This window comes from Falco rusticolus, chromosome 4 (assembly GCF_015220075.1).
Source record: "Falco rusticolus isolate bFalRus1 chromosome 4, bFalRus1.pri, whole genome shotgun sequence".
In the NCBI taxonomy this organism is placed as follows: domain Eukaryota; kingdom Metazoa; phylum Chordata; class Aves; order Falconiformes; family Falconidae; genus Falco; species Falco rusticolus.
In genome coordinates this window covers 89,672,096-89,695,965 of record NC_051190.1, presented here as the reverse complement: position 1 = coordinate 89,695,965, position 23,870 = coordinate 89,672,096, and the positions used below count along the sequence as shown (strand labels likewise).

General features: G+C 54.9%; 1 protein-coding gene and 2 gene segments (V, D, J or C); all 3 read right to left on the bottom strand.

The window, feature by feature from the left end:
• Positions 1-4,526: 4,526 nt before the first annotated feature.
• Positions 4,527-7,586, bottom strand: LOC119146339. The gene is given in 3 exon segments (XM_037383840.1): positions 4,527-5,501; positions 5,503-5,992; positions 7,303-7,586. Coding segments are annotated over 3 exon segments (957 nt in total). The 3' UTR covers positions 4,527-5,318.
• Positions 7,587-17,040: 9,454 nt separating this feature from the next.
• On the bottom strand, positions 17,041-18,310 carry LOC119146757. The segment is given in 2 exon segments: positions 17,041-17,410; positions 18,203-18,310. Coding segments are annotated over 2 exon segments (378 nt in total).
• Positions 18,311-20,082: 1,772 nt separating this feature from the next.
• Positions 20,083-23,351, bottom strand: LOC119146338 (the record flags this gene model as incomplete). The annotated part of the segment is given in 2 exon segments: positions 20,083-20,131; positions 23,001-23,351. Coding segments are annotated over 2 exon segments (400 nt in total), but the record flags the coding sequence as incomplete, so codon positions are not given.
• Positions 23,352-23,870: the final 519 nt, after the last annotated feature.

Sequence of the window (23,870 nt, the reverse complement as noted above, 5' to 3'; positions counted from 1 at the left end):
TCTCTCCTTCACATTTGCAAACCTGTTCTCAGGCAAATAAAGTTCCTTGACTCTGTTTTGAGTCCTGAGAATACAAGCAGAACCTCGCTCTAGTCTTGGACTGGTATGCGGCAGTTATTTGATGACTCCAGCATATGAGTGGAGTTCTCTGCCCATGCTGATATGTTTTGCTTGGGCCTGTCATCCTGTCATGCAAAAGCTGCCTTAACTGGGGAATGTGCCCAGGAAATGAAAAGGCAGCAATTCAGGAAGCCAAACCACAGCCCACAGCATTAGCTGGGATGTTTTGCATTCAAAATGAACTTGTCAGAAAACTACAAGCTGCTGCACGGCTGTGTCTTAGCATCTGGAGGACCTGCTCTCCTCTGCACTCCTCTCATTCCACAATGAGGGTCCCTGGCGGCTCTGGGTGCGCCAGTTGTGGGAAGGGGCTGTTCCCAGTCAGCTTGCAGTGGAGCCCTCACCTCCCCAGCTGGAATTGGCTGCCTTTCTGCACACCGATTGCTGGGTTAGGCCAGGCATTTCACATCTCTGCTGGGGTCCTTGCCTCTCTAGAGATGTTACTATTTCTTTGGGGACAGAAGTCTCTTCTGTTTCTGCCATTTCTTTCCTCAGCTTCCTGGGAACACAACCTCTTCCTCATGTCTCCAGAAACAGGAGCTGAACCCTGCTGTGTCCTCTGTCTCTGTGTCCTGCTCTGGTGATGTAAGCTATAGTCTAATGGAGGAACCTGCCTCCAGTGAGGCTGTTGGATGCTGCAAACCCAGAGGTGATGAGGACAACTTATTCAACAAGAGAAGGGGGGAGGGGTCAGCAAGGAACAGGATGAGGGATCAGTGGGTCACCCACACATACACCCAAGGAATGCTTAGGGCACCCATTGGAGTGCTGCACTGTGAGAGGTGGGGCTGGACTAGCCCTTCATCCCAGAGCTGAAAAAACATGTGAAGGGATGGGGGTTGACAGGTGGAGACCCCTATTCCCTTTCCAGATCAACTCCAGAATGACTTACAGCAAAGAGAACACAGTTCATTTTGGTTGTCTCATATGGGTGTTGCTCCAGAAAACCTCCATAAGCAGATGAATAATGATCCAGGTAATGATAATGGCAATAATAAGATTCTTATGGAAGTGCTCCACCTCCTTATGCTGTAAAAGGAAGTTTCTAGAAAAGTGGAGTGTTCTGAGGCCAACATGGGCTTTCCCAGGTGTAATAGCAGGCTGAAGCTTACCCTTTATCAGGCTCCTGAGATGGATCTGCTTTCCTAGGCTTCACAGCAGACATAAGACATGTACATGAAGTTGAGGATTCTGCATTTCTACCGAGAAGAGAAATTAAGCCAAAGCTTTCAACCTGCAAAGATCCTTGCTGACCCCAGGACCACATCACTGAGAGTCTCTCGGTGCTTGTGTCTCCTCTCTCAACATCCCTAATACTTTGGCTTGGCTGCACCTGGCTTCATCACAGTATCTGCCCCCACACCTCTGGGATATAGCTCTCAGGTACCTGAGCAGTGACACTCCGAGTCCTGCAGACTCTGTCTCTTTCAAACCCTCCAGGCAGTATCAGCATTCTCCTTCTAGCTAAATAAAACTACTTCAGGAATCAGTGTATCCACCTGCCTGCCTGTAGTGGCCCATAGTATCCAGAAGATGAATGTCCATGGAGATGTTAGGGATCCTCATGGCAGCTGGCTTGAGTAGGCACAGATGTGTACTGTGCTGAATATATCACTTGGCACCTGGCAATGCTGCCATAAGCATGTCCTTGTCTTTATCTAGGAGTGAAACACCATGTATTCATACAAATGTTAATTTGCTTAACAGTAGAAGTGATGAATAGAGTTGTCTATTTCTAAGAAAATCCCATGAAATATCTGAAAATGTCAATGGATCTCAGAATGAGCAGGATTTGCACCATGTGACAAACTGTGAGTCGAGGTCCATTTTGTGATCTATAACTAGGATTTGCCAGGATCTGAAGGGGCATAAGGTTACCTGTGCTATCCCTCTTTTCCTTCTTGTGTTATCTCCAATTAACAGTATTTTAACTGGCATCTTATGGAGCTGGAGTACCATTCTTACTGGGATCCATGTACAGCCATGCTCCAACCTCATGGGTAAAAACAAAATAAATTCCTAACTTCCAGTACAAATTTTCCCTGTTCTAGACTGTGTCCATTGCCTGCCTTTCTATCACTGTGTGCAAGAAGAGTTTATCTCCCTCTGGCTTCCTCTGGTCATCCTCCAAGTTTGGCTCCAGAGACTCCATCCTCTTCATGCTCCAGTCAAGCTTTAGAAGTTTAAAAAAATGTCCCTTTAGCTTTTCATTTGAAGGCTGAAGAAGCTCATCTTTCTCAGCCTCTCCTCATCTCTCATGTTACAGAAACATGAAAGAAATAATTGCTAAATTTAGAAGGCACCTCTGGGGGTTACTTGGTCCCTCCCCCTGCTCATGAAGGCTCACCTACAGCTGGCTTGCCTAGACCATGTCCAGATGGCTTATAAATGCCTCCAAGGATGGAGACTCCACAGCCTCTCTGGACATCCTGTGCCAATGCTTCCTCATCCTCACTGCCAAACATAGTTTCCTGATGTTTAGACAAGGCCCCCTATGTCACAATGTCCCAAATGCCTTTTGTTCTGTCACTGGGCACCATGGAGAAGAGCCTGGCTCCACCTTCTTCACACCCTTGCTTCTGATACCTTTACACATTGATGAGATTTGCCCCGAGAGGTCTCTTCTTTGTACTGAACAGTCCCAGTGCTCTCAGCTGGGATAACCATAAGAGGCACGCTCCAGACTCTTCATCGCCTAAATGATTCCTCACCTGAGTGTCTCCAGTATGCCTGTAGCATACAGTACCCTAGTCAAAATATGCACACCCTCACCCTCAGCAATCACAAGCACACTCGCAATTCCGAATCCCTCAAAAATCAGCATGAGCCCTCAGCCCATCTAATAGCCCTGCCTGGAGCCTGGGCTCTCTTACCTGGTACTTGGATCTCCTCCTCTCTAGCCAGGCCAGTCTGATGTTCACTAGCAAACAGTTGTGTGAATTCACCCATTCCTCTCACAATCACCCCCACACTCTTGGACCCTGAAACACTACCATGGGCTGATGATATCAGCCTGCTTAATGCTCACGAGTGGGCCCTGGGCTCCCTTACCCACCTCTGTGTCAGACTTCAGATAGAGATTTTCCTCCCACTCAACTGACCTAGACCAGCTTGAAATATGCCAAAAAATTCCACATACACTCCCATGCACATCAGGTTCAATTCACTAAGTTCTTAGACTTGTCAATCGTTATACATGCATCATAGTCCCTCCAGTTGCTGACAGCAAGATATATGACCCCTTTGCCACATTCTTCCTTTTCCAGTTGCTTGTACCCAGAGTTTGCTTACACTCCAGCCCCTCCAGCATCTGGCACAGAGACTGACAGGTCCTGTAACCAGTGACCCCTTCCTCAGTTGCTGGCACTTCGACCTTGCAGCATACACTCCAGCCCATCCAGTTGCTGGCACCCAGGCCTGAAATTCCTATAGTTATTAGTTGGTTGCCCAGTTACTGGCACTCAGATCTCTTTCACAACAGTCTCTCCAGTTGCTGGCACACAGATCTTGCAGCACTCGCACATAGGAAAGGGAGGGAAGATACACAGAAGGATGGTTAAGAAATGATTTTCTGAGAAGGCAGAGGGGACTGTGGTGATCAAGCACAGGGCTCATGCCATCAAGTGCATTCACCAGCCTTTGCTTATGTGCAGGTGCCTCCTTTTTTCCTTCCTCCCCTCTGTTGCCTCCCCTTGTTCCTTCGCAGTCCCCCTTCCCCCCCACCCCCCCGCCTTTGATCCCTCCCCTAAGTACTCCTCAATAATTGTTCCCTAGTCCCCCAGGAACCCTCAAACATCCATAATGATGTTCCTCCTGTCACTTGTCACTTATAAAGCTCAGACTGATGCACTTCAAACCCACACCCTTACTTTCCTAATGGCCCATCAATCAGCAGCTGAAGAGCTCTGGTCTCCCCCTTTGTCTCCCTTATCACTCCCTTAGAGACCTGTGTCACTGTGTGCTTTATCACTTTCCCTTTTACCTGTTCTTCCCTTTGAAAGGAAAAGGGACTTGATTAGACAGCTTTAGTGAATCAGCCCCTCCCACCTTCCACATGCCCTTACAGTGGCCTCTGATGAAAATGCTCAGGCATGCTTGTCCCTCAGGATGCTGAAAGGCTTCTGTCTCCTGAGAAAACTGGATCTTTTGAGCCAAGGCTCTGGGGGCAAACATCATGTTGAGCTCAGTTCTTAAAGTGTCGCCCTGCAACACCTGCAGCAGTGCTAAGCCACAGCACTCACTTTCCAGGAAGCCTGAGATGTTCCAAACATGAAGAAAAATAGGAAGATTGGCCAAATAAGCAATCAGTTCCAAATGTAACGTGGGTGTAAAAATGCACTCAGGTCATGTGAAATGTCAGTCTGGAGAGAGTTAGTTAGCATCACCATATCACAACATATTTACAGTTTGCCTTCCAAGATGTCCTGCATTTCTTCCAAGATCCTGAATACACCCTAACAGACGTTTGTGTGTACAGCTGAGCATGAACACAGACCTGAATTCTACCCCAGGGTGACATCCAAATCCTATTATTCCTACCCCATTCAGGTGGCAATGGGGCTTCTCAGGCTTCTCATATGCCTTCCAGTAAAGATATTCCATAAACATATTTTCCTCCGGGAGCAGAGAATGAGCTTACTTTGTCACCTCGGAAGGCACCATATAAACAGCCACTGTCATGGCCTGATGAGCTGACTCACTCCAGTAATTAGACCCTGTTGGCCTGCTACCGTAGTTGCTTTTTTCAGCTTTCCCCACAGACTCCCACCTCCAAGGCCAGTCATTGCTTTCCAAAACCGACTTTGTGTAAGAAGAGATGAGTGCACAGAGGGACAAAACTGATCCCAGAAATGCACATCCTCGAAATGCAGCCACCAGCCGTTTTCTGTTGGGCAGGAGTGTGACTCCCTTTTCCCACTGCTACTCTCCGGCAGGAAGACATTCAGCACAACCTGTTTACCAAAATATTCTCACCAACCCTGAGGGTATTATGACTTCTGCTCTGGGGATAACATCTCCTACAAGGGTTAGGTGATCATCTTATAAACTCAGAAGTGATCCTGCCTCCATGAGGAGCAGACTCCTTATGGATGCAGTAAAAAAAAATATTTGGGGATTCTGCAAGACATGAGAGGTTTAGGGGAAGTAGCAGAGACAAGGAAAAGGAAGGATCAAGGCTATGCGGGAGAGGCAGAGACTCAACGGACCCGATGCCGGTGCCGCAGGCGGTGGCGGGAAGCGCCCGCGGCCGGGCGGGGCGAGGCGGCAGCGCCCCCTGGCGGGCCCGGCCGGGGCTGTCCCCCCGCCCCCGACACACACGCCCGGCCCCGGCCGCCGAGGTTCGTGCCCGGCCGCAGCCCCGGCTCCGAGCCCCGTGTCTCCCACGGCGCAGTAATACACCGCCGCGTCCCTGCGCCGGGGCCGGGCGAGCCACAGGGCGCTGGACCGGCGGTCTGCCGCCACCGACATCCGCCCCGGAGGGTCCTGCACCTCTCTGGACCCTTTGTGACCGCTCGTGATGAATGCGGGGCCTCGGCCCGGGAGCTGGCGGTACCACTGGATGAAGTCATAGTTCTGTATGCTGGGGTGTGAGCAGCTGATGGCGATGCCGGTGTCCTCGGTGGTCTCTGCCGACGGCTCCTGCTGCAGCTGGGCTCTGCCCACAGCCACTGCCGAGGAGAAAAAGAAGGGGGAATCCTCAAAACCTGCTTTGTGCCCTGCCCCGCCTGCCGTTCGCCATGGCAAATCCCAGCCAGGAACGTTCGGGCATGGGGGGGGGGAGAAGAGTTTCCAGAGGATGTCTACAGGTGCATTAACGGAGGTGTCCGTTAACGGCTGGCAGACATACGAACGCGAGAGTGACAGGTGGAGTCACTGGACAAAAACAGGGACAAAGGGAAGGAGCCCGAGGGGAAGCAGCAGCGGGGAAGGAGCCCGAGGGGAAGCAGCAGCGGGGAAGGAGCGGCTGCAGGCGCTCCGCGGCAGAAGGCGGAGGGAAGGAGGCAGCGGGCAGGGCTGGACAGCGAGAGCACGGCGAGTTTCCGCAGGGAAGGCGGGATGGCAGCAGAGGGAGGGAGGGACGCGAGCCCGGCGCGGCGGCAGGGCTCCGTGCAGAAGCCCGAGGGGACGGCAGCCCCGCGGGGGCCCCCGCAGGCCGAGCCCCGGCCCGCCCCCCGCCGCCAGCCCCGCGCACCCAGCAGCAGCGCGGCCAGCCCCGCCAGCCCTGCGCCCCGGCCCCGCCGCATGCCGCCGCTCCGCCGCCCGCGCCTCGCTGCCCCGCGCCAGCCCCGGCTCTGGGCGGCGGCCGCGGCGCCTCCTCTCCGCCGCCTCCTCTGCTCCGCGCCGCCGCCAGCTCCGCCCCGGGGCTGAGCCCGGCGCCGGCGCCGCTCGGGGGCTCGCCGCAGCCTGGGGCAGCAGCGGGGCCTCGGCCCGGGAGATGGAGCAGCTTCCGGAGCTGCCTCCCCGCTCCGGGGCTGGAAGCGGCAGCCCCCGCTGCCCTGCGGGTGCCGGGGAGCAGCCTCAGAGCCTGCCTTCTGCTGCCTCTGCAGCCCCAGCCCTGGGCCGCAGTGTCCTGTGCAGGCAAAGGCAGCGTGAGGACGCGTGTGCCCACGGGCGTGCGGGGCTCAGGCTGAGCAGGGGTGTTGGGGAAGCACAGCGTTGGGCACAACGGACCTCCAGAGCTCATCGAGATCCACCCCTGCTTGCAACAATGCCCACTGCATGAGGTTACGCGAGGTCACAGTCGGTCCAGCCTTGGACAGGCTCGCTCAGGTTGGTACTGCAGGAACGTCCAGGCACATCCATTCCAGTTCTTGTTGTTGCTGTTGGCCTGTTGCTTAAGCACACCTCCCCGTGTTCCAGCAGTTCTTCATTGCCTTGGCTTCTGTTGCAGAGCACTTCCCGAGTGCAGTCCCTCTTCTCTGTTTCCTTTGAACAGGTAGATCCTGCCCCTGCTGGGAACAATTTTGGCTCCACAGAGATACCGTCTGTTCCTGTGGTTGGCTTTTATCCCTAAACTTGTGGTAAGCATCCTCCTTTCCATTTCCCCTGGCATTCATGAAAACATTGGAGTGTGGGTCCTGCTGCCTATCCCTGAGAGGCCCTGCTATTGTCTGCCTGCTGGGCTTTGCACCACTGCTCACAACTCCTGGAGCCTGCTAGTCCAGGCCCTTTGCTACTCACCTCTTCTTGATCCCTTTTGTCACCACTTTGGGGATCAACAAAGTATGGGAGAAGACGCCACTCCAGCTGTTGCCCAGCAGTGCTGAGAAAAGGGGAGCAATCGCCTCTCTTGGCCTCTTGGCAATGCTTTGTCTGAGGCGGCCGAGGATTCCCTTGGAACTCCTTGGCGCAGGGGCACAGTACTGGCTCATGGCCAGCTTGGTGTCTACCAAGGCAAAGGCAGCCTTCAGCACCTCAGTTTTTCCCCTATTCTGTGCCACCAGGGCCCTCATCTCATTGAGCATGCTCCTTCATTTGCTGTATTCTTCCTTTTGTTACCCATGCCCTTAGAGGAGCCCTTCTTGCCTTTGACATCCCTCCCTCGACTGACTTCCAGCTGGGCTTTCCCTTCCTTAACCTCATTGGAGGTTGTCTCTGTACGCCTCCCAGGTTACTTGTTGTGGCTTCCACCTTCCGTATGCTTCCTTTTTGTGTTTGAGATTGACCAGGAGCTCCTTGTTCATCCATGTAGGCCTCCTGGCGTTCTTTCCAGACTTCTTCCTTGTTGGCATGGGCTGCTCTTTGTAGAGGAATGAAGGCAGAGGGTTAATTAGCATTGATAACATGCATCTGTGGCCTTTCCTCAGCAGCAGCAGGTTGATTGACATGGATGATGTGCAGCTGTAGCTCGTTCCCACTAAGTGGTTAAATAGCCCAGAGGATTGTGGAGAAAAGGTCAGATGGAACAGGAGGAGTGTGGTCTGATCTCTGGAGGAAGGTGATACAGCACTGACAATAGAATCTGACCAACGGGTAAAGCCTTGTTGCAGCAGCACTTGAGCCCGGAGAATGCAATTCTTGACTAGGAACCAGCTTTCTTGGGCCCCTGTTGCCTCTAGGGCCTTATCCCAGGGGACTCTTCTGAGTACATCTTTGAAGCAGCCAAAGATTCAGCCTCCCCTTCCCTTTCAGGCTGAGGAAGACACAGCCAGCTCCTCCCAAGTCAGTGACAATCAGACCCTGTATCCTGGCATCTCTGCTCAGGAGCAGCCCCTTGGCCTCAGAGCATGTCCTGCAGATGGGCAGCCCAACCACGGCTGTCCCTCAGTGAGGATCCTGGTGCTGCTGGCGTGCCTGAGCTGTCAGCAGCTCTCAGGCCTATGAGGAATGGTATTCCTCATGGTTTCGGTAGCGTAGTGCTGCAAAAGGAAGCTCAGTGAGAAGATGGCTCCAAAGGAAGCAGGAGTGGGGCTGGAGTGAGGAAAAAGCATTTACAAGAGCCCAAGACATTCTCCTCCTCCTCCTCCTCCCACCTGTCCCCATAATGATGGGCCATGGCCTGCACCCAAGGGCAAGGATAGCAAGGGCAGGTGACCTGTACACCCTCTATGCCAGAAACAGTTCCCTGCACAGCACGGCAGTTGCACGCATGGGCAGGGCTAAGGCGACTCACAGGCTGACGCTGAAATCAGCCTGGCCAGGCCACAGACGACGGCACCCAGTGCCCAAGCCCCCACAGCTGCTCTGTGCTGCCTGGCCTTCCCCCAGGCAGGAAGCAGCTTTCCCCCAGGCCAGCTCTTCTCCTGGAGGACATGTTGCCCACCTCTGCCTGCTGGTCTGCTCCCCCATTCAGCTCTTGGATAGACTTGTACAGCATGGTCCCGCTGCAGAAGAGATGAGGCAGGGCTGAGGGCAGCACACAAGGTAGGGCATAAGAAAGGCTCCAGGGACGGACAGAGCGCACTGAGAAGAGACTTCCTCAGGCTCCCAACACACAGCAGCCGGAGGGTTTTCCAAAATCCTTGTCATCATGTCGTTCCAGGAAGGAGCATTGCCACGTGGCATGTCACTTATGTACCTTTCCTCTTACCTTGAGCTCTGACCTGTGAGGGACGCATCCTCGAGCAGCTGCTCTAAGGAATACCTGAAGAAGCAACGTGCCGCAGGGAAACCAGAAAGCAAAGAGCAGCAGCAAGGCACCAATGCAGAAACTGCGCTGATCTCCTGCATTGCCTGTCACCTCAGCAGAGCCATTGGGCAGAATACTCACGTAAGCCACAGCGAAGGCACGGGGACCTCAGATTCTTTCACCGCCTTCTGCTGCCTCTCAGGCCACTGACACCGGCCCTCCCTGGAAGAGGGTCTTGGCCTGCAGAGCTCTGGGTGGACGGGGGAAGGAGCGCTGCCCGGGGACACCTGAGGGCCCCTTCCCCCAAGCTCAGCCTTGCACAGGCACGTCCCCTCCCTCCCCTGGCTCGTCGCACAGCCGGAGCATCTCCCTGTGCCAGGGTGTCTTGCACAGCAGCGAGGTGCACGGCACTGGCCGAGACCTCGACTTGCGCTGGCTGCAGGACGCTCTATTTCCCTGTGGTGTTCAGCAACGTGGTGAAATGGCCGCTCTGCCTGGGACTACCCGCTGCCTGCTACGAGACGTGCTGTGGGGCTTAGCCTTTCTTCTGCTGGTACCAGAGCAGACGAGGAATCGTACCGTCAGTCAAAGCCAAGGCTTACCCAGCGGTTGCCTCAGGAAGTCAACGATGACGAGATACGCAAGGACCATGCTGAGATGGATCGTCCTGCATGTGTGAGAGCGACTCAAAGACCGCCCGCGTCCCCACCGGGAGCTCTGAGAGAGCAGAGCTGCCAGAAACGACTCTGCCAGGGGAACCCAGAACGAGAAAGGGAGGAGAGAATTCTTGTTCTTAGCATGCCTGAAATGCCTGTGCTGTGCTCCTGCCTCCTCCAGCAGTGGCACCTGTTGCTCCTGCACTCAGCAGCTTCTGCCTTGCCAGGGTGGAGGGGCGACAGGCCTGCAGCTGGGGACCAACCTCTCTGACACATCCCCCCATGCAATGTCGTGGGAGTCTCTCCTTCCCTGATGCCTGTGTCCTCTCTCTCACAGCACAAGGCCTTGGTGGGGTTGGCCTGTCCTAGCGCCTTCACGGTGCCTAGCGCCAAGCTCCTGTCAGCACAGCCCAAGGCTGCAGCTCTTACAAACATCATCTTCAACACCCCCAAGCCCTGCAGACACCAACTGTCCCACTCAGCCCCACAGGCACTGTGGACTTTCTCCTTCTATCCAAAAGAAGATCGGTACTCGAGGAAGCAACACATGAAGCTTTGTGCCCCGCTGCTCAACCCCTCTTATAAATCAGCTTCTGCCAAGCTCACCCAACACCACACAGCCTTTCCCGATGACCGTAACCCTGCCAATTTCCCTTTCCTCCAAACCAGCTGGATCTCCAGCTGTCCTGCCCTTACTTCCAGTCCCATCAAACAAACCTGCCAAACTGTTTCTGCTCTTCCCATAGCATGATGTAGGTTGGACAGGGCCGGTCAGGGCTGTGTCCAGACGAGTCTTGAAAACGTCCAAGGCCAGAGCCTGCACAACATTTATGGACAGTGCATTCCAGTCCTTGAGCTTTTTCAGGGTCAAAAAGAACTGGAAAATAAGGTCCTCACACGTCAGTAGAATTCCGCAGGTTCCAAACTGTGTCTGTGGCCTCTCGGCCTACCGGCACCGTGCACTTGGAGAAGAGCCTGGCTTCATCTTCTCCACGTGCTCAGAGCACGTAGCTGTAGACACCCATAAGGTCTCCCTTTGAGCCTTCTTTTGCTAAGGCCTCGTTCCCTCAGGCTCTGAGTGCATCATGTCCTCAAGCTCCCTGCCTGCCTTGGGGCCTCCCGCTGGACTCCCTCCAACACGCCTGTACCTTGCCTGCACACCGAGGAGCCCCAGCCTGAACGCAGGAGCCCAGGCATGGTCTCAGGAGTGCCAAAGAGAGGAGAAGGATGACTTCCCTGCCTGTGCTGGCTCCGCTTTCGCTGGCATCTCAGAGCGCAGTAGGTGTGCTTTGCCACAAGGGCACACTGCTGACTCACCTGCAGCCACTGGCCACCAGGCATCCCCTGCCTCCCCAGCTGCCTGACCTCCAACCTGTGTCTACAGCACGGTCCCAGGGCCCTCCAGAAGCTGAAAGGTGCCTCTCCCCGGAGGAAGTGCTCGATCATGGCTCAGGCCTTTGGAGAACAATCCTCTTCTGGTGTGTCCTACCTGCATGGTCGCTTCTGGTGGAACTGCAGCGTAAATTCCTTCTGCCTGTGATCTGTCAAGCCAGAAAGGTATTTCAGCGTTGCCTGGCTCCGTGTCCGCCGTATCTATCCGTTTGTCAGCTTTGGCACTGGGCTCATGCTCCACCTCGCTTTCTATAAGCTGCCAAAGGCTGATCCATGCATCTGAACAGGGTGAGATTGCAGGCTCAGGGTTCAGCCAACCCCCAGGTGCAAGGCAAGGAGGGATCTTCCCTCCTTGGGCTCATTTGGCCAGGAATTAAGTCACGAGCATGATCATGCCTCCTGCCTAGAACCATTCTCTCCAACGGCAGCTCTCGGTGGATGCTGGGGGGGCCTAGGAGCAAGACAAGTAGGATCCTTCTGCTGAGGATTCACTCCTGTGTTCCAAGCCCCTGGGCTTGGACTTGGCTGAAAAAGTCGCCCCCATACCAATCTCCACAGCTTTCCTCACTGGCACAGAGGCTGGGGAGGCACACGCCCAGCCTAACCACAACCCACAGCACCATGTTGCCCTCTGCTTTACAGCCAGGCTTCATCCATCCCTCCAAGTACCCACCTGGAGAACCCCTGGCGGCCTGTGCTGCCCTGGGCTCCAGGACACCACCGCTGAGGCAAGCGTGCTGGCTGGCCGCTTTGAACCGCATGCAAAGAATGCCTGGAGAAGGGATCCTTTACCACCGGTTCACGGCGAGGGCCTCTGCCGCTGCACAAACCAGGTTTTCCTCTGTGCTTCTGAAGCCCAAGAACGTCGACTCTGAACAGCTGAGTGCTGTTCAGAGCCGTGCAGGCTTCCTCTCCACCACAGACCTTGTGCTCAGGAATTGGCTGCAGTGCTGGGGGAAGAGGATTCTCTTACCTGTAAATCTCATCCCTTCTGGGAGATGGAATTGTCTCTTGGCAGCCACCACAGCCTCATTCCTATTTCCTCCACGAAAACCCCGATGTCTTGACAGAAATGTACAAGTGGAAGGATGGAAATCCCTACACCCCTGTCCTCCACCGAGAGGGGATTATGGCTAATGAAGCACATACAAGCATAGCAAAAATGTGAAAAGGCCAACACCATTATAAGGGCGTTTCTGTTGCGTGCCTGGCAAGTAAGGCCTTTTGCCAAAGCCCTGCCAGAGCGCTGCTACTGGCTCTTGGCACGACCTCTAGCTTGCTTGCCCAACGGAGACCATGGAAAGATAGAAAAGGGGCACAGGACCCACCCAAGTTTTAGACCTCAAACTAAGGGCATTGCTGCCAGCGGTTGTCCTTTCCAATGGAGATTTAAATCATGCTGCAGCTCTTCTGTGCAGAAGACGGGCACTGAGCTGTCTCAGGCTGCGCTTCTCATTTCAATGCTGTGGCCTGGTTCTATGCCTCATGTGTCTTCACCTACACGGGAGCCCCCGAGAAAAGGTCACTAGGCAGAGTAGCGGCTGTTCTCTGCGTGGTTCTTCCTCTTCTGCTCAACACCTTGGTTTACACCCTAAGAAAGGAGGATGTGAAAGCTGCTCTGAGCAGGGTCAAGAGCTGGCATTTCTTCACATGAGGGAAACAACCAGCAGGGTGCCATCACCCTCACCCCCACATCACCGTAGGTCAGGGAGTTGGTGATCCAGGTATCCTGAGGAGGCCCTGGCCTCTGCTGTGCCCTGCTACAAGCAGAGCCTGGCCTTCAGGCCCGTGTTGTTCTGCACAGATCCCTTGGCCAGGGGACAAACTCAGCCCGTCCATTGCAGCCGATGAGCTTTCAGGCAGCTTCGGCTTGGTGCCAGTGATTGCACTGCCCTTGTGTCCTTGCCTCTATCTGAAGTGCAGCAGGAAGGTCTCATGTGAACATGGCTTCTGTTTCGCAGCAGAAATGCTGAATAGAGCTGTTTTATTTCATGACAATCGTCTTAGAGTTTGACTGACCAAGAAGGGGTGACCTTTTCATGGGCAGGACGAGCGTGGTGTGCTGTGCCCTGACTGGAGCCACCTATTTGACAGCACGTAGCTTAGGGCTCCCAGCGTCTGAAGGACATAGGATTATCTGTACTGCCATCTCTTTCTTCAGTGGCATTCTCTGGGATAAGAAATGGCCATTTACAGAGTCTGGGTGCCTTTCCACTGGGAATCAAACCAGCAGCTCCTGGTGCAAAACGTTTGGTGCAGCTGGCAGGTCCCCGTGGGAAATGCCTTTGCAGGGGAAGGACAGTGATTTAAAGAATCACTCTAGCAATATATGAGCAAGCGCAGGTTATCTTTATTTGGCAGCGGTGGGTGCATGGGGGATCGCTGCACCAAAGTCATGCACAGCAAGGGAACCTTTCAGCCCCTTCTTTATACAAGTCACTCATGTCTATTCATTAACTTTCCATGAACTCATTAACATATTTCACACCTGGACAATTAGCACAACATTCCCTCTGTCACCCATTCAAGGATTTAGTACATCTTCAAGTTAACAATATTAAGATATCTCATGCCTGGACAATTTAGCACCCTCCCTGTGTCACCCATTCAAGGATTTAGTACACCCTCAAGTTAACAATAAGGGTCTCCTCAGACAAACATGAGCACATGTTCTTTAAATAAATCGTATATGGCCCATTATTCAATAGTGAAGCAGAGACAGAGCAAATGCCCGACTGGGCCCGCGCACACAGCCATGGAAGGCTGTTACGGGACACGTGGCCTAGGTGGTTTCCTGGTGAAGCGGGAAGTGAGGAGGGATTATCGGAATGTCCCAGCCCCCCTGAACAATTAACTTGTTTCAGGCAGCGTGGGCCCGCACAAGGAAAAGGCAAGGAGAACCTGTGCTGTGTTGGTTGTGGCATCCGTGCTGGAGGTGGACGTGGGGATGTTCGGAGCTGAAGCAGCAGCCCCAGGTGAGATGCAGGCGCGGTAGCTCAAACGCATCTGGGCAGCACATGGTGGTGTGGGAGCAGGGGGCACACGGGGTGGCATCCCTCCTCACCTGCAAACCAGCCCAGGGAAGGGGTGTCCCCTCTTCAGCCCTGGGGCAGGGACAGGGCTGGCCAGGGGCGGGAATGAACACAGCCCTTGAGTTCTGCTTGTGACACTGCGGAGCCAGCACAACACTCGCCGTGTTACGGCTCTGCTGGATACTGGGGCAGAAGTAACCCTAATTCATGGCAATCTGCACCATCCCCCAGACGAAAGCAATGACCGGTAACACAGTTGGGAAGGGGCTGTTGGGGGCAGAGGCAGAAGAGTTGTCTCCAAAAGTCTTTCTAACCTTGCAGCCAGGAGGAAACGAGCTACTTACAGTTGGGTGGGCTTCCAGAGTGCCCTGCTACATATCACAGGCCGCGATCCCTTAGCAGGAAAGGCTTTCCATATCCAGCGGGGGAAAATATTCCTCCCACATCCACCCAGCTCACAGCGGGGAGGACTTTGCCCCCACATTATGCAGCCCCCTCCCTCCAGGACAGTAGCCTCAGAGCAGGACTGGCTGCCTTCAGGGCTTGCTGACAGGTCTCCACCAAGCCAAACACTCCTAGAGCCTGGGGTTATCCAGCAGGGGCATTTGCCTTCAGTAACCCGGGCTGGCCTGTAAAGCAAGCGACTGGGTCCTGGTGTAGGACTGTAGGTCCCTGGCTTTTGGGCATGGTACAAAATGTTTTAACCAGAATGTATAAGCTAATGAACAATACTATATGGACATACGGTTTTGTTTAATAATCTGCACATCTTCTTGAAGAAAGAGAACATCCACATACTTTTGATTCAGGATGTGCCATGCAAAGAACTATCAAGGATAATTAGCTGAGGCAATTGCTGCTTGGGACAAGGTGACTCTGCAGAAGAATTACATCCAGGAAAGTTGTACCTCATCCTTGTTGCACAGGTAGCAAGAGATTTGTCCTTAAGCAAACTGCCTTCATTATAATACTATAACTCACAGCCCTTACACAGATGCCTCGGCCCACAAAGACACCCTTCCTCAACGAGCATGTGTAGTTGACCAGTAAGATTGTGTAACCGTTAAGTAGATTACCCTCCACTCAGTGTTAGAGGGTTGGAAATTAACAAATTCATATTCATCTACTCTGACTGTGGAAACTACCAAGTTGTGCGAGTTCACTCACCACTGAAAGCTAGAGGAACTTTTTATTAAAAGCAGTATCTCGTAGACTTACATTACTCCCTCCTCTGGGAGGCAGTCCTTGACAAAGTTCTCCAAATGGGTCCTTCCCATGCACTGCCATTCTTCATAAAGTCCTTTCCACGGTCTGCAGTCCTTCAGGAATGGATTGTTCCAGTCTGGGTCCCCCCTGCTGTACAGGTCCTGCTAGAAAAATGTCTCCTCCGTAGGCTCCTCTCTGTGGGCCGCAGTTTCTCTGAGGAGCCTCCTCCAGCACAGGGTTCTCTATGCTCTGCAGCTTCCTTCAGGGCATCTCCACCTGTTGTGGCATGAGGTCCTCCGTGGGCTGCAGGGTGGGTATGTGCTGCATCATAGTCCTCCGTGGGTTGGCACAAGACAAGCTGTGTCACCAGTGTCTTCTCCATGGCTGCAGGGGAGTATCTGCTCTGGCACTTCAGGCACCGGCTCCCCCTCCTTCCTCAAAGACCTCGGTGCCTGCCAAGTTGTTTCTCTCACATTTTCTGACTCTTCTCTCGCAGGTGATGCACAGCACCTTTTACCCCTTCTTGCATATGTTATCAGAGAGGCGCTGCCAGCGCTGCTGATTAGCTCTGCTTTGGCCAGCAGCAGGACCGCCTTGGAGCCGGCTGTCATTGGCTCTGTCTATGGCTCTGACATGGGGGCAGCTTCTGGCAGCTTCTCGCAGAAGCCATCCCTGCAGCCCGTCCGCTACCACAGCCTTAGGTGAAACACGTGCACTGTCATTACCCTGGTGTGATTATGTGCAAAACCTGTTTTGTGTCTGCAGGATAAAGCCAGCCAGCTCAAGGCGCACAGAGGAGGCTGCTGGCAGCTCCCTCTTGCTACGGGCAATTACCGCACCCGCACCTGCAGGCAAACAGCAGCAGAGCAAAGGCCAGCACATCAATTAAAACAGGGGAAAAATAACAAGAATGCGTGAGCATTCACAGGGCAGCCAAACCATTTGCTCAGCTGCTCTGTAAATTAATGTTGCTCCTGCCTTTCTCTGCCTTTACAAGAGAGGGTATTTGCCTTCACGTGAGCCTAGAGACAGGCTCACTGCTACATCACTTCTGATGCCCCAGCCTCAGCGGCTGCGGCCCAAGGGGAGTCTGGCTTGTCCCAGACACACCCCTTCTGTGGCCACATGAGTGTGTCACTGTGGAACTGCTCCCTCTGCAAGGGCAGGGGCTGGTCCCAGACCCCTGAGGAGATCACCAAGGTCAGGCGGGAGCTGCTACCACTGAGGGATTTAATGTTTCTTTTCCTTTCTTTTCCTGGTACCATGGGAATTCTTTGGGTGGCTGCAGCAAAGGGGATGTTCTCCAGCTTTGCATTATCCTCCACACATAGGCCTGAGATGTGGACAGGCTCGATATCTGGAAGGGCCTTGAAAACGTCCACTCTGCGGTGCTTTCTTGAGCGCTTCTCATCATCAAAGAGCCTGGATCCAGACGCAGCTGCACAAGTCACACAGGCCTGTGCCTCACAGCAGTACAGGCTGGGGAGGCAGAGGCCCAGCCTCACCACAGCCCCCAGGTGCTGCTGCTGAGTAGGCTGAGCTCAGAGCTCCAGGCAAGCAGTGGCAGGGAGGGATGTGCCCCTCACAGCACCGCCCATGTTTCTATGCGCTGCTGCGTGCTGTGGGCACCACTGTGGGCTCAGTGCACAGAAATAGGCAGCGCTGTCCCTGGAGCTCAGCATCCCGCACATGCAGAACCACCTGGGAGGTCTCCACAGACAGTGAAGACGAGAACCTCCCTGAATCCACCTGCGGTTTCCATTTGTACACTCCCTGCAGCAGCATCTGAGGGGACTGCGTCTGGCGCTGCTGGTACCAGAAGATGTAGGGATTGGCAGAACTGGTGGAGAAATTGCAGCGCAGAGCTGTGCTGTGTCCTCTCTGGATGGTCATTTCTGCAGGGAACTGGAGCACAGAGTCCTTTTGGGCATGACCTGTAAAGGCAGAAACTTCTTTCAGCCTTGCTTGCCTGTGCACCAGTCCATCTGTCACTTCCTGGGCTTGCTCACTGTCCCCGCTCTCCATCTCACTTTTCCCAGGCTCTGAGATGCTGAGCTGCTTGTCCCTGCACCCTTCTTTCTGCAGCTGCTTGCCACTCCTCACCGCCCAGATCATCCTGCTTTCCAGCAGTGCGCACATGTCTTTCCAGCCACTCTTTCTCTCCGTATCTGCCTCTGAGCTATGTTAACTGCTGCTGTCTCCTTCAGCAGCAGCAGCCATGAGCTGTCCTTCTCCCACCTCTGACTGTATCTTCTTGCTAGCGAAGCTCCTCCATATGACACACCACGTCCTCTGCCCTTGCCCTGTCCCTGTACAGCATTTCAGCTCTCCTTGACTCTAGTTAGCCTTCTCTGTTTGTCCCCCGAGGTTTAGAGACAGCCCTGCAGAGGCTGGTAACCTTTTCTCCAGCACACCTAGGAGAGAAGCTCCTAGATGCCACACAGCTCCGTTCCCCAGCGTCTTCCCTCTTTCAGGCTTGGACTGTATTAGCAGCACACTCAAGAATGCTCGGTACCTGCAAATGCAGGGTAAAGTCTTGTCCTTCCTCTTATGCTCGTTACTCCTGACATCTCCCACATTATTTGCCATACCCACCTGCAGCCCCGGCTCTCCCTACAGAAACACTCCCTGATCCCCCAGGCCGTCAGGACTGACACCTCCGTGCTTCCACCACCAGCTGCGCAAACTCTTGCCTCCTTCACCCCAGCCTGGAAGTGGCATCTCACCAAAGGCTGCCAGTCCCGCCAGGGCTGCCAGCACAATCAGGGCCATGTCACGCTCTCCCTTCACGGGGTGTGCAGGCACCTGCCAGCCGGAGGGACCTGATGCTTGCAACTTCACCTCTTCCTCCTGCCTCTGCCCGATCAAAGAGGCCTCCAAACCACAGCCCAGAGGGTGGAGCAAAACTCTCTCCCTGCTGCTCCAGGCAGGCCTCGTTGCACCTGTCCCCCAGCCTCTACCACCAGAACGTTCTCCAGAGCCTCGTGGTGTAGGTACCGTCCATCAGAGGGAATGGCATCCCTGGTGATCTTCTCCTGGCATCGGACCCAGGTGTCGCACACTCTCCCTTCCCCTCTGGCCGTGGAGCAGGAACCTGAAGAGAAACATCTCTGTAAAGAGCATCTGCTGCAGAAACCAGCCGCACAGGGACAGGCACGCTCCCGCACTCTGGCAGGGGGAGGACACTGCCACACAGCTCTCCGTTGTACAGGCAGTCCCCCTGTGTCCCTTCACCTGCCCACATTAGCCACAGGCGCCAGGTGCTTGTCCCACCCTGGGCCCCAGAACCGCTATCCCAGGCAAGCCAAAGGGCTGCTCGGTTTTACTGCCTCCTGCTCCTGGAGCAGGGCTCCTCTGCCACTTCTCACCCAGGGCCCTTGGCTCACACAGCTGGCAGGGACTGCAGAAAACAGCTGGCGAGCGCAGCAGCCCCCATTCACAAACCCGCTCCCACAAGGCCTTCAGGGTCCTGCTGCTCAGCCGAGGCCGTGGCAGAAGGACGGTGGGCTGCCCTCTGCTCTCCAATGTCTGCAAACCTGCCAGGGGCTCCTGGTAATGCACTGTAGCTGCCACCACAGTCCCCAGCTGAGGCAGGACGAAGGGCTGAACCTTTCCCCTCTGCCTCTCAAGCCTGTGCACATGAACTTTCACAGCTGTGTCAGCTCCTGCAGCCGCACCGGCCTCGCTGGGGACTGGCTGGGACCAGGAGCCAACTTTGACATCTAGATGAACACGCCAACCAAATGTTTTATATATATATATATATATCTGTATTTAGTATCCAATCATTGGTAAAATATGCATGATCATTAGTGAAAGATGTAGCTTAGATAGAATATAATCATTTGCAAAGATGGAGTGCATCCTTCCTTGCTTGGAGGCAGGTGGTCAAGGCTGTGAACCCAGGCTGTCTCAGTTGTGACTTTCTGTTCTAACAGGGCCTGGCTATGTTAGTGGGGTGGAAGAGATCCCCAGCCCCTGCCTGCTGAGCAGCAGCAATGCCCGGCTCATGTGGCAGGAGGACCTCTGCTGCCTGCCTCCCTGTGCTGACCCAAGAGGAGTCGCTCCTCGCCAGGGACCACGACTGAAGGGCAATGTTTTATCAGGGCATTTCACTTGCATGTCTGAAATCCTTTTTCCCTAGCTGTGCTACAAGGAACCATCACCTGCAGCAGCACAGCTGCACTTCCTAACCCAACCACAGTAAACCTTGTAACAAGCTGGAGTTCCTTCTTAATGAGGATAGCACCTGCAATGGTCCTTGTAGAAGAGGGAGGGATGGCATTTCTCCATACAGACGAGTAAGCCATTTGGCCACAGCACCGCCAAAGCGCTGCTCCTGGCCCTTGGCATGCCCCCTGGTTTGCCTGCCCGACCGAGGAGATCTTGGACATGGAGGAAACGGGTACAGAATCCATGCAGGTTTTACAGTCCAAACTAAGGGCGCTGCTGCCAGAGGTTCTGGGGGTTTTTTGATGGTGATTTAAACCACCTACTGATGGAGCTGCCATGGTTCTTTACACCTCTCTTACTCCCCTGCTGATTGCCTTGATTTATACCCTGAGAACTCAGGATGTCCCAGCTGCTACTATCTGCTGATTTGCAGTCAACTTCTGTCCAGCTTGCGGTGGTTCACAGTAGCAATGATGTCAGATCTGTTTCCAATGGAAGAAAATGCTCTAAAAGCTTGACCAACCGCAATGGAGTAATCCTTCTGTGGACGCGATCTGCACAGTGTCCTGTGCCCTGGCTGTGGCCTGCTGATGTAAGGGGGAGTTTGTGAGCATTGTGGACTGTCTGAGAAGGGCATATATGACTGTTAATTGAAAACACTTGATTCACAGAGGTGAGGAGTGGAATGTATTTGGTTTATGGGGCAAGGTTATGGTAGCAGGGGGGCTGCCGGGGTGGCTTCTGTGAGAAGATGCCAGTCAGTGCCGCCCCATGTTGTTCAGAGCCAGTTTCAGGTGGCTACAAGACGGACCTGCCACTGACCAAAGCTGGGCCAGTCAGTGACGGTGGTGGCGCCTCCACAATAATACATTTAAGAAGGTTGAAAAAGTGGTGCACAAGAGCATGTGGGAGAGAGGAATGAGAATATGGGAGAGAAACAACTCTGCAGGCACTGAAGTCAGCAAAGAAGGAGGAGGGGATGAGGTGCTCCAGGTTCATGTGTGGCTCATGACACAGGTTGTCCCTGATGAGCTGGTGATGCAGCTTGTCCCCCTGCAGCCCATGGAGGTTAAGGGTGGGGCAGACATCCACCTGCAGCCCATGGAGGAACCCATGCCACAGCAGGTGGATGTGCCCTGAAGGAAGCTGTGACCCCATGGAGATCCCATCATGGAGCAGGCTTCTGGCAAGATCTGTGGCCCCACGGGGGATCCACGCTGTAGCAGTTTGTGAAGAACTGCAGCCCACGGAAAGGACTCGTGTTGGAGAAGGACAGTCTCCCACGGGAGGGACCCCACACCGCAGCAGGGAAAGAGCATGAGGAGGAAGAGGCGGCAGAGGGAATGAGTTATGAACTGACTGCAGCACCCATTGCACATCCTCCTGTGTTCCTCTGGGGGAGGAAGTAGGGACGTCAGGACGGAAGGTGAGCCCAGGCATAAGGAAGTGTTGCAGGGAAGGTGTTTTAAAATTTATTCTCATTTCTCATTCTCCTACTCTGATTTGATTGGCAAGAAATTAATTTCTCCAAGCTGAGCCTGTTTGCCTGTGACACCAACTGCTGGGTCAAAATTTCCCTGTCCTTGCCACAAACCATGAGCCTTCTTATTTTTCCATCCTGGTGAGTAGTGGGAGTGATAGAGCAGAGTGGGGGAGACGTTGCAGCCAGGCAAGGTCAACCCAACCCCAACACGCCATGCTCATGCTGGCCCAGTACAGCAGTAGAGATAGTTAACTGTCACAGCAGTATCCAAACTAGCCAGCTGCAACAAGGCTTTTACCATCACATACCCCCTTAACTTCAATAAGTAGCTCCCGCATCTTGCCCCGGCAGAGCTGCCAATCCCTCACAAGGTTTCACAAGGTCATCTACTGTCCATGCTGTTTCCTCATCCTCTTCAGGCCAGTACACCCTGCTGCGTTCCTCTGCTGCATCTGGATTCTCTCTTCACCCAGGGCTCCTCTTGCAGCCAGCCTCTACCTTATCCAGCCCCCCCTTCTACTTCACACATCTCCCTGGCACTCTCCTTGGTTTTTTATACATCCAGAACACACGTGCACTCTTTCTCCTCCCTCTGCTTCTTCCAGGTCTCTCTTCATCCAGTGGTCCCCTTCCATACCCCTTAGAGCTATTTAACTACTTAGCAGGAACCAGCCACAGCTGCGCATTATCCACATCAGCCAACCCACCGACCCTGAAGGCAGCTCACAGCTGTGTATTATCAATGTTAATTAACAGGACTTCATTGCTCTATAATTCCTCTACAGCTAACAAACTTCCCTTTGCAGAAGGGACATTGCAGCAGCAGAGCCACCTGGGAGGAGGTGACCAAAAAGCCCACTGCCCACACTCCCGGTGCTGGCAGGGAGCAGAGCTTCTTTGTCATGACAGTGCTTTTTGCCAAGCACTTTGCGTATGGTGACACCATGACTGAAGGCCATGGCTGAGAGGATCGGGAACTCAGGCATAGCCAGGAAGAAGCAGGAAAATAACAGCAGGAGACACAAAGGATTGTTCTGTTGGCAAGGAATCTTGGGGACAGCATCTGGGGACGATGGTGGTGACACAGCAGATCTCCAGGAAGGAAAGCCTGACAGGAAGAAATGCACAAGGATCTGCAGGGAATTGCCTGATTGAATGCCCAGGGAGCTTGTTAGTGTTAATAACAACTCCAAGCTGAGATCTTTGTGTGCGTCCTTGGGATGGGGAAAATTACCGGGTGGAAGCTGCTGCTGTGTTTGCCCAAGGCAGCCAGGCAAAGGTGAGACACCCACTAAGCTGAGCATCGTGCTGGAGCATTTGCGTTCGCTTTATTCTTGACATCGTGAACTCCCTGTGCCATGGCAGCACTTGGAGGACCTAGAGGTGTCACTTGGCCTTCCTAAAAGTCATGAAGAGCTCAGCATCCTTGGCAAGAGGAGAAGCAGCCTGAGGTGGCCTGGATGGGAATCGGTCCCCTCTGGGAAGGCGTTGCGGGACAATGCCGGCAGGCCTTTTCAGACAGGCCAGGGGACGCCACGGTACCCGCAAGGCTCTGACCCCGTGCTGGGCAAGCACGAGCGCGTGGTGGGAAACACGCTGCGCCCCGCTGCCTTGCACAGACCCTCTCAGGCTCCCCGTGCAGCGCGGCCCAAGCGCGGCTGTTTGCTGCCTCGGAGCACCGATGCGCAGCAGCCCTCGAGGAGGAGAGGTGCTGAGCCCGGGCAGCGACTGCAAGGGGCACCCGCTGATCCCGGTGCCGGTGCCGGTGCCGCAGGCGGTGGCGGGAAGCGCCCGCGGCCGGGCGGGCCGAGGCGGCAGCGCCCCCTGGCGGGCCCGGCCGGGGCTGTCCCCCCGCCCCCGACACACACGCCCGGCCCCGGCCGCCGAGGTTCGTGCCCGGCCGCAGCCCCGGCTCCGAGCCCCGTGTCTCCCACGGCGCAGTAATACACCGCCGCGTCCCTGCGCCGGGGCCGGGCGAGCCACAGGGCGCTGGACCGGCGGTCTGCCGCCACCGACATCCGCCCCGGAGGGTCCTGCACCTCTCTGGACCCTTTGTGACCGCTCGTGATGAATGCGGGGCCTCGGCCCGGGAGCTGGCGGTACCAGTAGATGAAGTCTCCTGTCCCTATGCTGGGGTGTGAGCAGCTGATGGCGATGCCGGTGTCCTCGGTGGTCTCTGCCGACGGCTCCTGCTGCAGCTGGGCTCTGCCCACAGCCACTGCCGAGGAGAAAAAGAAGGGGGAATCCTCAAAACCTGCTTTGTGCCCTGCCCCGCCTGCCGTTCGCCATGGCAAATCCCAGTCGGCAACATTCGGGCATGGCGGGGGAAGAAGAGTTTCCAGAGGATGTCTAGCGGTGCATTAACGGAGGTGTCCGTTAACGGCTGGCAGACATACGAACGCGAGAGTGACAGGTGGAGTCACTGGAGAAAAACAGGGACAAAGGGAAGGAGCCCGAGGGGAAGCAGCAGCGGGGAAGGAGCCCGAGGGGAAGCAGCAGCGGGGAAGGAGCCCGAGGGGAAGCAGCAGCGGGGAAGCAGCAGCGGGGAAGGAGCCCGAGGGGAAGCAGCAGCGGGGAAGGAGCGGCTGCAGGCGCTCCGCGGCAGAAGGCGGAGGGAAGGAGGCAGCGGGCAGGGCTGGACAGCGAGAGCACGGCGAGTTTCCGCAGGGAAGGCGGGATGGCAGCAGAGGGAGGGAGGGACGCGAGCCCGGCGCGGCGGCAGGGCTCCGTGCAGAAGC